This window comes from Peromyscus leucopus, chromosome 14 (genome assembly GCF_004664715.2).
Source record: "Peromyscus leucopus breed LL Stock chromosome 14, UCI_PerLeu_2.1, whole genome shotgun sequence".
Lineage (NCBI taxonomy): Eukaryota > Metazoa > Chordata > Mammalia > Rodentia > Cricetidae > Peromyscus > Peromyscus leucopus.
The window spans coordinates 53,301,101-53,314,228 of NC_051075.1; the positions used below are offsets into that span (position 1 = coordinate 53,301,101).

The 13,128-nt window shown below is 47.6% G+C and overlaps 1 protein-coding gene across 1 annotated transcript in view; it reads right to left on the bottom strand.

Annotated features, from left to right (window-relative positions):
• Positions 1–12,791, bottom strand: part of Tmed10 (transmembrane p24 trafficking protein 10) — a 35,589-nt gene extending 22,798 nt beyond the window's left edge. The window contains exon 1 of the mRNA XM_028876495.2: positions 12,512–12,791. Within this exon, the coding sequence (XP_028732328.1) occupies positions 12,512–12,736 (225 nt within the window). The 5' untranslated portion in view covers positions 12,737–12,791. The remainder of the gene's footprint in view (positions 1–12,511) is intronic.
• Positions 12,792–13,128: the final 337 nt, after the last annotated feature.

The window sequence follows — 13,128 nt, forward strand, 5'->3', positions numbered from 1 at the left end:
CCACAAATTACCTCATGGAATAGGAAGTAATAAAATGTTGTTTCTAGGTAACAGTTTCTAATGAAAAGCAAACCCAAATTCACAACTTGAAAAGTGAGGAGAAGGTGTTAATTGTATAAGCACAGTATCTGATGTCAAGATGATGTGAATACTCACACCGAAACTGTCAACGGAGTGAGAAAATGGCTCACTGGGGAAATAGGCATCTAGAATTCTATCTTCTTGGACTAGTCTAAGCAGTGGTTAGGAGCAGGTTCTTGAGTTGGTCCCGAGGCCTGCCTGCTGACCAATTCCGTCACTAAATAAGGTTAACAACCTGCCCCAACGTAGAAGGGACTGTAGTTAGCTCAGGCCAATGAAACACTTAGGGATAAAACAGACAGTGTTCACGTGGAGGAAGGGACAAGTGTTTCAAGAGCCTGGGTCTGTACAGGACGTTTGACCGTAAGTCTGCTTGAACAATTTTTTTTTTCAAGACAGGGTTTCTCTGCGTAGCTTTGCGCCTTTCCTGGAGCTCACTTGGTAGCCCAGGCTGGCCTCGAACTCACAGAGATCCTCCTGGCTCTGCCTCTCAAGTGCTGGGATTAAAGGCGTGCACTACTGGCTTTTTAAAAAAAAAAAAAAAAAAAACATGAACAATTTATCAGGAAGGTCTCTGTCATTTTCAACCACAGCCTGCCAAAGACACAAATGGAGTGAGTTCACACGGGCGCTCTTAGTGACCTGACCCTCTGTATTGATGATGGTCTGATCTCATACAGTACTGCATCAGGACCTAGAGGAACCTGAATGTTCCCACACCCTGGCTCTCTCCCTGGTCCCCTTACCACGACTCTCTTCTCCATCCCAGCCCACTCCTGCTGCTCACAGACACCACTGCTCCAAAATTGCAAAGATGGGACTATTTGGCCAGCTGTTGCTACAATTGTTGGGAAGGGCATCAGAAAAAAAAAAAAAACTTATTAAGAATACTATCTATTCTAACAACAGACAATCCAATAAACAAAACCAGGGCTCTCTGGAGAAATGGGGATCCTGGATTCTAGGACCAATCAGAAAATATACATGATCATAATATCTTATAATGCCAGGAAGTGAGGAAGCCATCAAAAACAAAACCCCAAGGGTGGGAGCATGTAAGAGACAAGCCCAAGGAAACTGCTCTGAGCAGCCAAAGCTGGAAACAACTGGATCTCCAAATAAAGTAGAAATGGATTGTGATCTGAAGTATACACTACCTATGAATCCAACAACTGACAGAGGAGAGACAAGTCTCTTTCAGAAGACTGATACCACACCCTTAAGGAGGGAATCTAGGGGTTGGGGATTTAGCTCAGTGGCAGAGCGCTTGCCTAGCAAGCACAAGGCCCTGGGTTTGGTCCTCAGCCCTGAAAAAAAAAAAAAAGAAAAGAAAAAGAAAAAAAAAAAAAGGAGGGAATCTAACTCCCCTCTCCTTAAGTGTGGGCTGGCCGCACTAAATGACTTCATCCCAAAGAGCACAGCATAAAGAATGGCTACAGTGGAGAAGCCTGACAAACACTAACTCAGCCAGATGATCTGTGACAGTCATGTGATATGTGGTAAGAGTCACATTTGGCCTCTGTACCCCACCCCCACCCCCACCCCAATTCTATGAGAAAATCATCAGACAAAAGAGCCATCCTAGGGGCTGGAAAGGTGGCTCAGCAGTCAAGAGCACTGGCTGCTCTTCCAGAGGACCCAGGCTTGATTCCCAGCACCCACACAGTAGCTAATAACCATCTCAAACTCCAGTTCCAGGGGATCCAACACCCTCTTCTGGTCTCCGTAGGCAACAGGATCACACATGTGCACAGACACACAAACACAAGCAACACTTACACACATAAAATAATCTTACATTTTTATTGCCCCCCCTCCCCTGGTTTTGGTTTTGTTTCTCTGTGTAGCTCTGGCTGTCCTGGAACTTGCTTTGTAGACCAGCTTGGCCTTGAACTCGGTGGGATCCACCTGCCTCTGCCTCTCGAGTGCTGTTAAAATTTTTTAAAAATAACTTTTATAGAAATGTGAAGATGAGGCCAGGCGGTGGTTGTGCACGCCTTCAATCCCAGCACTTGGGAGGCAGAGCCAGGCGGATCTCTGTGAGTTTGAGGCCAGCCTGATCTACAGAGTGAGATCCAGGACAGCCACCAAAACTACACAGAGAAACCCTGTCTTGAACGCCCCCCCCCAAAAAAAAAACAACCCCAAAAAAAGGAATGTGAAGATGAAACTCCCTTCAGGTTGGTCTTATCTACACTCTTCTTAGGCTATGGTCAGTCTGATATAATACTGAGTAAAGGATTTTAAGGACTACCACCAACCTCATAGGTCCTGCCTAGAAGCTCTAGAACAGAATAAAAACACCCTCAACAAAGATGCCTACTCTCTTCTTTGAGAGACAACACAGGATGCAGTTAAGATGAAAAGTTCTGGGCTGGAGAGATGGCTCAGCAGGTAGGAGTACTTGTTGATCTTGCAGAGCAACCAGTTCAATCCCCAAGACCCCCATGATGGCTCACACGCATCAGTGACTCAGTCTCAGGGGATCCAAGGTCTTCTTCTGGACTCCTTCAGGACCAGACATGAATGTGGTACACAGGTACATATGCAAGCAAAACACCCATACATGTAAAAGAAAATAATAATAATAATAATAATAATAATAATAATAATAATAAAGCTGGGAAGTCCTAAGCTGGGCATGGTAGTACATGTCAACAGTCACAGCACTTGGGCAGAGGCAAAGAGGGTCCAGAGGAAGTCCACAGAGTTCAAGACCAGCTGGGCTAGGTGAGACCTGGTCCCAAAAAAAACAAACAACAACAACAAAAAACAAAAAAACACCAAAGGAAGAAAAATGATGGAAGGTTCTAGAGCCTGACTTTTGGTCCATGTTTAAAGCACAGTTACATCACTTACTGGCTGTAAAGCCTTTAACATGGCATGCTTTACTCACAAAGTAAGGACACATACTTCATGAGATCAGTGAAGAGGGTCACACAAGCACTCAGTGGAATGTTACTGTTTGAAGGACTAGCAGCACTGATCACAACTGTCTGTTAGTCCTAACTCAGAACTCCCTAAACCGTCAGGTTATCCTCATTCTTCCCACCAAACTGTATTAGGAGACGGCAGAGCAGTGTGCTGTGTTAACGAGACTCAGGGACCCCTGGGCCCAGATGGTCACTGCATGGGAACAGAGGGAAACAACTGGGTCCATCTTCAAGGAAACAGCGGGGTTCTTAGAAACTGTAGGGTCCAAAGGCCCGGCAAAGCAGAAAGGGAGAGTAAGTGTGCTGGCCAGTGTTTCACCAACGTGACACAAGCCAGAATCAGTGAGGAAGAGGGAACCTCAATTGAGAACATGTACCCACCAGATTGGACTGTGGGCAAGCCTATGGGATGTTTTCTTGATTAATGACTGATGTGGGAGAGCCCAGCTCACTGGGAGCAGTGCCACCCTGGGCAGGTGGTCCTGGATAATACAAGAAAACAAATTGAGCAAGCCTCGAGGAGCATGCCAGTAAGCTCCATTCCACCATGGCCTCTGTTTCTGTTTCTGCCTCCAGGTTCCTGCCCTCACTTCCCGGAATACACGCTGGAAGATCAAGTTGCTTTTGGTCATGGTGTTTTATCACAGCAATGGAAACCCTAACTAACAGTGAGGAATCCAAGGGTAACTCTAGCACTTCCAGAATGTGGTTTATAATCTGATAAGGAGTAAACTACAGGAATAATCTAACAGGAAGCCGGGTCGGCTGCTCATACCTGTAATCCCAGGACTTGTGGGGCAGAGGAGGATCAACTCTGAGGCCCGCCTCAGACTACAGTGAGTACCTGGGCTCCCAGGGAAGACTCTATCTCAAACAACCTAACCAAAACAAACAAAAACCCGGGTGTTCTAGGCTGGAAAAAGACTGGCAAACAATTCCAAAAGGCTTTGGCTGGCAAGATGGTTCAGCCAGTGAGGGTGCTTGGTGACAGCCTGGTGATCTGGGTCCAATCCCTGGAACCACACAGTAGAACAGAAAACCCACTCCTCCTGCAAGCCGCCCTCTGACTTCCACATGCTCACATGGGATTCTCACATGTGTACGTACACACACACACACACACACACACACACACACACACACACAAAGTGCGGAGCCAGGGCTAGTAATCCATACCTACAATTTCAACATTTGGGAAATAGAGAAAGGAAGAACAGAAGAGTTATCCTCAGCCACATAGCAAGTTTGAGCCTAGCCTAGGCTACATGAGACCATGTCTTAAGATGGGGGAAAGAAAAGACAGACTACCTCAGGGCAGGTGTTAAGTAAAGTGAGTATTCTAGAAGTTCTGAGTTCAACTTCCTGCACAAAGAAATATGCAGACCACAAGACCACAAGTTGCCACTGTATCTCAAAATTGAAGAACACAGAATTTACTGATTTTTCTTCTTCATTTTTGGGGTAAGATTTGTTTTTATTTGTAATTATGTCTGTCTATGTGGAGGTGGCCCTGGAGCTGGGGTTATGGGTGGCTGTAAGTCACTCCATGGGGTGCTAGGAACCAAACTCAAGTCCTCTGCAAGAGCAGTACCTGCTAATTCGAACCCACTCAGGCATCTCTCTGGCCCTCCCCTGATCTCCCAGTCAAGAGCAAATACAAAGTCCATCAGCTGTACTTCCGGAAGCCAGAAGAGCACACAGTTGATACTGCGAACAGAGCCAACCTGGAACAGCTTCAACACTAGATTCCTTCAAATCCCCACCCGTCAGGGCTGCACACACCAGCGGTGTTCAAGCTTCTGGACCACTGCTGAGAACCGGAAGTGGGAACTCCCAGGCAGCGGCGGTGGCGGCGGCGCGGCGGTGGGCTAACAGGCAGAGGCTCTTCCTGCCTCACTCAGCCTTTGCTGCACTGACCTAACACAGGCAGCAGTCATGCTCGACCGACCGGAGGGGGGCACACGGGAGGAAGAGGAAGAGGAGGAGGAAGGGAGGGAATGAGAATGAAAGACCAGTTGCTGCCCTAACAACACTCCTGCGGGGGTGAAGCCAGATCAAATGTTTTTCTTCATACTGTTCCAGAGTTATTTACGGTAAAAACCTCCAGCATGACCCTGTTAGCACAAACAAGGCCTTGTTCTCTTTCAACAACTAGTCTCTTGATTTCCCACACATTAGGCTGAACAATGAAGTTGGGGCGCAGGATAAGGCAGATGACATCAACCTCCCTCAAGTCTGAGGCTTGTTTGGGGGCCTAAGTTCTGGTCTGTGGCCAGCTGGGTGATTTCACAGAGGGCCTACTGTCCACACTGCCAGGCTGATACGAATATGGCGGCGGTGGCTTAGCACCATCCAGTCAGCAACTGACAAACCAAAGTCACTGCACGCCCCCCCCCAAGTCACCTTTATAAATAACCTGCTCCACTTCTTAAAAACTGGACTGTCTTCAGAAGTTATCATGGTTTCAAAATCTAAGCAGTCCCCCTTTCTGGAGTAGTTCAGAAGATGCAAAGCTGTAGACTGGTCACTGTGTAAGTTCAATGAAGAAACGCTATCCTTTCTTTAACTTTTAGGAAGAAACTACAAGATCAGGGCTTAAGAAAAAGCTACAAGATTTGTATATAATACAAGAAGAAACTCAACTGCAATGCTATCAAATGTTAACGTACCAACTGGCCTTCTGGAGCAAACCATCTAGTTACTGGTCTGGTTTTAATCTACTGATAACAGTAACATTAAATATCTATTTAAAGGGGCCATATTTTCATGAAAAGAAAAAGGTAAGCCCAGGTAAGGATTCACATGGTAGTTACTGGTAAAAGGAGAAGCTTCTTTTGAGAGATAAGCAACAAGTATTCGATTGTTTTCCCTCCCTAACTTCCTTCTCTAACACAGAAACGTCTTAGTATAGGCACCGGAAACATAATCATTCCCTTAAAAAAACAAACCTGGAAACTGTATTACACACAATGAATGTGTCTTCACACTGTCCAGCATGCGTGTTCATGTCTGCAGTCCCTACACTTAGGACCATCAGTTCCTACAACAGGCTTTATCAGGACCTGGAGTAACAGGGTAATGTCTATATTAGCCATGGATGATGAGGGGACACTTCCCGCTTCAAATCTGAGTAGCAAAGTCTTTATAATCTACTACCGAGGATAGCTTAGCCTCATTTTGTGCAATGAGTGGGGAAGAGAGTGTTAAGGCAGACAACTGGGAATCTTCAACACCAAGTGTGTCTGAAACAGCATGAGAATCTTCCACCACCACCACCACACCACACCCACTCCATGGCTAGCTGTCCAGAGGACGTCCCTGACCACTTCACCAGCCCTTATCCACCAATCACTTCCTCCCCTACTGCTGACTTTTTGTTTTTTTCCGAGACAGGGTTTCTCTGTGTAGCTTTGCGCCTTTCCTGGAACTCGCTTTGGAGACCAGGCTGGCCTTGAACTCACAGAGATCCGCCTGCCTCTGCCTCCCGAGTGCTGGGATTAAAGGCGTGTGCCACCGCCGCCCGGCCTGTCTGACTTTTCACAACACAATTCACTACCGGAGGAAATCAGGCTTCCTCATCTTCTTTATGTTTTCTCTTTGTTGTTCCTCACTACAGTTCATGGACTTTAACTCACAAACCATTAACATTCAAAGATATTAAAGAACTATTTTTGAATTAATAGAGGAATCACAAAGAGAATGCTCAGAACCCCTCTCATTAAAACATTCCATATCGCCAGGTCATGGTGGCACACTCCTTTATTTCCAGCACTCAGGGAGGCAGAGGCAGTCAGATCTCTGAGTTTGAGGCCAGCCTGGTCTACAGACAGTTCCAGGATGGCCAGGGCTACACAGAGAAACCCTGTTCATAAACTGCTACCCTCCCCAACAACAACAACAACAAATCAAAACAAAAACCCACCACCACCACCAAAAACCACATTCCATATCTGGTCACTTCAACCCTCTATGAGGCCAGAGAACAATTCAGTTTTTGTTCAGTGGAGATGATAGAGTGTCAACACCCACGACCAAAGCAAACCTGGTCCCCTGAATACAGAATCATTCAACTCAGGTCTTTTAACTCCATGAGCTCTACCATCACTGCATGAGAGGAGATGCCTTAAGTAATTAGACCACACACTCCATAATTATTGCAGCTGCTAGCTTTTGAATCCAGATCTCCGAGTGGAGCTCTGGACTATCTTCATTCACTATTCTACAGGGATGGTGATGCTCCCTGCAATCCCAGCACTTGGGAGGTGGAGGCAGGAGGATCAGGAATTCAAAGTCATCCTCTGCTACCCTGTGCTACATGAAACCCTATCTCAAGCCCTTCCCCCCAACTCTGCAAAAGAAAAATGAGAGAGGTGAGCATGGTGGTCAGTGCCCATAACCCCAGCAGGCCGGGGGCCGCAGCGAATTCAAGATCAGCCTGGGCTGTGCAGAGTCCCTGTTTTCAAACAAGCAAGCAAAAAACAGAGGGGCTGGGGTAACGGCTCAGGCAGCAGGAAAATGGGGGCCTCACCTGAGTCTGGATCCTCGGCACCACTTCAAAAGTCAAGTGCAGCAGTGAAAGCCTACAATCCCAGCTCTGGGGAGGCTGGAGCAGGAGGACCCCTAGAGTTTGTTTGCTAGCTAGTGTTGGGGAGAGCCAGGTTTAGCAAGGGATTTTGTGTTTAAAAGAAAGAAATAAGGTAGATAGTGATAAAGGAAGATACCTGATGTTGACTTCTGGTGAGCATGTATACATATGTGTGTATACACACACACACACACACAGGAGAGAGAGACATGGATGGAAAGACACATGGAGATCAAAAAGGAAGCAGACATCACACTAAGGAGGCTGTCCTGTCAAGCAATGTATAATGAAAGCACATAGGAGGTGCCCACAGCCGAGAACGGACCAACTTAAAACAACATTATATAAAGAGGACATTCAGTGCGACTAAAGTAAAGGCGAGAGGATGGAAGTGAAAGGGAGGGGTCACAGACGAGGAAAGCGTGGTAACCACTCATCTGTTCACTCATTTCTTTTGTTAAATTCTGCCATGTGCTAGGCATTTAGACATAAGCACTGCAATGGGACGCACACGCTACTCAAAGAACTTACAGCCTATCTTAAGAGACAGGTCAACACAAGAAAAACACACATCTATAACACAGGCACTAGGTGCATTCATTGGACATTGAGACGTTCTCAGACAGGAGGACGGATCCCTAAGGTTAACCCAAGCACTAGCTTAATCTGGTGGCACAGGCCTGCTACTACTTGGGAGGCTGAGGCAGGAGGATCCTGAAAGAGAGGCCTGAAAGAGAACTGGGAACATAGCTCAATGGTAAAATGCTCGTCTACTAGATTCAATCCTCAGTTCTACCTCTTATCCCGCTTCAAAAGGTGATGGGGATGTAGATGTAGATGCTTGCCTGGCATGTACAAGGCCTTGGGTTCAATCCCTAGTACCACATAAAACAGTCATGGCGGCACACAGCAACAAAGCAAGTTTGAGGGCTGGGACACATGAGACCCTATTTCAAACCAAACCAACAAAAACGAGCACACTATATTCACAAAGATCCTTCAGGGCAACCACCACACACCGCGTTTAGTGGTCCGGCTGTACTACACAAAGCCCTCATTTCTCCTACCTCACCTCAGACTGAACCTGGGCCAGTTGAAGGGTATGTGACTTAAGAGATGACAGCCCAGGCTGATCAAAGACCTGTACTGTGGCATGACATGTAAGCAGGAGCTATGTGCTTGCGAGGTACACTTTTGTTTGTTTGTTTGTTTTTTTCGAGACAGGGTTTCTCTGTGTAGCTTTGCGCCTTTCCTGGGACTCACTTGGTAGCCCAGGCTGGCCTCGAACTCACAGAGATCCGCCTGGCTCTGCCCCCGAGTGCTGGGATTAAAGGCGTGCGCCACCACCGCCCCGGCGAGGTACACTTTTGAAGCTGAAATGACGCACTGTAGGGATCCTTGAGGCAGAATCTGAGCAGGAACAGCACAATTTTAAGGAGCAGAACTAAGTGAATAGATACTAAAGCTGCAAGCTGCCGAGGGGCTTAGGAGTAAATATGAAACACATATATTACATAAAAATAAATGTTTACAAATTCAGCACTCTGAGAACTCTTAATTAAAAAGTATATTCCCATGCGGTGGAGGCACACACCTTTAATCCCTGCACTAGGAAGGCAGAGGCAGGCAGATCTCTGAGTTCAAGGCCAGCCTGGGCTACAGAGCAAGTTCCAGGACAGGCACCACAGCTACACAGAGAAACCCTGTCTCAAACCCCCTCATGTGTACATGTGGAAGCTGGAGGACGGACAGCTTTTGGGAGTTGATTCTCTCCGCCCCATGTGGGTTCCAGGGGTTGACCTCTGGCTTAGTGACTTTGCCTACTGAACCACCTCCCAGTCCACAGTGATGAAATCTTAGCACATCTGGGTATGACGTGCTATTAGGGAAACATCATGGATGTTAACGTTTTGCTTTGAGAAAGGGGTCTGAATACGTTAAACCACACAGGCTCCAGCTCACGGGCTCAAGTGACCTCACCTCCGCCTTCTTTCACTAAATTCTTGGGACTCAACTAATCCTCCTGCCTCAGTCTCCTTAGTAGCTAGGACTACAGACACATGCAGCTGCACCTAGCTCACTGTTAATTTTGAAAGGGTGTCATATAGGCCATAAAACATGGTAGTCATGTTCCTATTTTCTTTTAAGAGACTCAAGCTGACGTCGGCTGGACTGAAACACCCTATTATCTAGGGTTTCCTGGGCGTGGAAGAATTTAACATAAAATACTCTTTTCCCTTTAAAGTACTTTAAACAAGTACGAGTTCTGAATAGTTACAGGATCTGGGTAAGAGATGTAAATTTTCTAAAATGAAAACGAAACACTGCTAAAAACAACTTGGGTTGGTGATAAAACTCAGGACTTTGACATCAAAATCTGTAATGTTTTAAATTTCCTCTTTAAAACCAGATGGAACAAAGGGTCCACGTGTTTGTAAGGCAAGTCCATCAGGAGCTGAGGTTGCTGGGCATACTGGCGCAGCTACGATCCCTGCGCTCGCAAGGCTCAGGCAGAAGGACACAGGGTCCCAGGCCAACCTGGGCTGCCAGTGAGGCCTACAATCAAAAAAAAAGAGAGGAGTGCTGGTCAGTCCAAATTCTCTGTCTCCACCCCTTACACTCCTTTATCGTCCAGTTGTACGCCTTTCGTCCTGGCTGCTGCTCGGTTTTCCTCTCTTTGAACACCTGGCTCAACTCATTCCTGTGTATTATCTACTTGGCATTCAGGATTCCAGTAGTCCAATTAAGCTGGCGAGCACTAAGAACCCAGCGGACAAAGTGAGAGTAACCAAGCGCTGGTGAAATACAAGTGAATAGAAGCACAAACTCCTGCTGGTGATGTCCCTTCAACAGCCTTAGAGCATCCTCAGACGTTCATTACTGCAGGTTTTACCATGGGTCCTGTTATCACTGAATGCTACTAGAAGCAAGGCAACACACTTAACACTCCAGAAAATACAAACAGGAAAACAAGTCCACCCTTAGGACACTACTGCTAGCCTACTAAGGGAGACAGAGGGTAAACAGTAGTTAAGATGAGCTCTGTCCAGAAAGGCCCAGTTAGAACCCAAACTGGAAACTAACAATATATGAGGCTTCAAGACAGGCCTTAGGAGGGGCACTACAGAGCATGTTGGCAGATGTGAATAACCTGAGACAGGCAACAGTGAGCCACTGAATGGTTTTCAAGCACAGAACTCCAGGAGAGACAGCAACACTAAGGAGCAGGGCCTCCTTGCCTGCTCCATCCAGCTCTTTGATTCTGGGGACTACTTCTACTATGAAGAGCCAGAAGCTACAAAACCCCAAACATTGTATCTATGTCTTTTTTTTTTTTTTTTTTTTTTTTTTTTGGTTTTTTTGAGACAGGGTTTCTCTGTGTAGCTTTGCGCCTTTCCTGGAACTCACTTGGTAGTCCAGGCTGGCCTCGAACTCACAGAGATCCGCCTGGCTCTGCCTCCCAAGTGCTGGGATTAAAGGCGTGCGCCACCACCGCCCGGCTTGTATCTATGTCTTTAAAATGCACCATCACTGCTTTCTTGGGTAGACAGTTCAGTATTTAAAGAGGATAAAAAATGCTGGGTCACAAAACAATAGCCCTGAAAATAGTTTTTCTCTCTCAAATAAAGTATGTTACATTATCACCACTGTGGTCCAACACCTTAAATATAAACAATATATCTGAAGCTTGTTAAAAGTGAACTGTTTCAGGCTGGAGAGATGGCTCAGAGGTTTAGATCACTCCTTGCTCTTTCAGAAGATCCAGGTTGGGCTCCTAGCATCCATATGGTGGCTTACAACCACCTATATTTAACTCCAGTTCTAGGAAATCTGATGCCCCCCCAACCAGCCCTAGGCACCCACAGGATACACATACATACATGTAGGTAAAACACTCATGTATAAAATAAAATAAATCTTTTTAAAAAATTATTTCTTCTATTTAGCTTAAGAATGTAAAATTTTCACTCTGTTAAAAAGAAACAAAAAATTACCAGTATTTATTATGAATGAATACAGTTACTCAGAACACAATCAACACTTGAGTATTAACAACTCACAAATCTGGTCAAGCAGAACTCCATTGAAAACTGGGACCAAATGGCATCATATAAACCGTCACCATCCAAGGGTCCAGCTGACCCTTGTAGTTAAGAGAAGGCGCTAGAGACTATGACCATCTTGTGTCCAATAATAGACTCTAACAAATCCCAGGAATGACAAATTAAAAGCCAAGGAAGACTGTAGCACTTTCCTGTCTAAATACACTTAACGGGCCAATTCCATCTGGAACCCTTGTTCATTTTCCCTGAGTCTCGGTTTCCTGTTACTATATAATAAGGCCCAGGGTACCCATCTGCTGCTCCATCGGGTGGTGTTTGAACTAAATATACCACCTTTACGAGGCACTGGGAAGTGACCCGGCAGATACTTAATAAACCCCAAACTTTATTAGTCACAGTCCGTCTTAGGGTCTCCCATTATCCCGGCGGTGTGGAGGTGTCTTATGATGTCAGTCCCCACGGATCCTCTACAGATCTCTCCGGGGTGGAAAAAAATCACATTAGTGCTCGAGATCGCGGGGCCCTCGCAGAGACGGGGGCCCTGACGCATCAGCCCCCGCTTCTCCAGGGGACTCGGGGTCCGCCAACGCCTCGCAGCCCTGCCAAGGGCCCAGACTTCTGGCGCGCGGCCCCGCCCCGCGAACCCCCAACGCGCGGGGTGAAGGGGGCGGTCCCCGCCGCACGTCCTCACCGCTCGGGTGGTGGAGGGGGGGGAGGACGGGGGAGACGAAGCCAACCCCCGGCCTCCGCGCGCCGGCCTCCCTCCCCCGGACGAGGCCTCCCCCGGACGAGGCCCGCCATCGTGCCGCCCGCCCGCCCCCGCCGCCCCGCGCCGCCCCGGGCCGCACCTTGAGGTGGGTGCGCAGGCCGCCGGCGCCCCCGGACTGGTCGGTGATCTCGTAGGCGCCCGTCACCAGCAGGTCCTTGTGGATCTCCTCGCGGAGACACTTGCGGGAGTTCACGGGCAGGTGGAAGGAGATGGCGGCGACCGAGCTGGGGCCCAGCAGGAAGAGGAAGAGCAGCGCGGACGGGCGAGGGCCAGGCCGGGAGAGCGGGCCAGACAAACCAGACATGGTGCCGGAGCCTCGTTCACCACCCGGGGCCTCCAGCGCGCCGGAACCGGGAGCGCCCACGTGACCCGCCTCTGACCCAGCGAGGCCGCCGGCGCCATTTTGGAGATTGGCTAAACCGTGGAACGATTGTATAATAAACACGTTTTCAAAAATAGAGGGGAAATACGGTCGCGTGCCGTGACCACGGGCTTACGGGGGTAGAGAAGAGTTTCCAGAGTTTGTTTTTTTTTTCTTTCCGCACAAGTTTTATTTTCTGTGGAACCGAAAGACCGAGGAGTGAGCCATAGTAAGTATGGGCAGCCCTGGAAGTAGTTCAAGTTTTATCGTCCCGGAAGTGGTTCACGCGAGTTTTAAAGTCGGTGACACCATGGCAACCAGCCCCCAATAAGGAA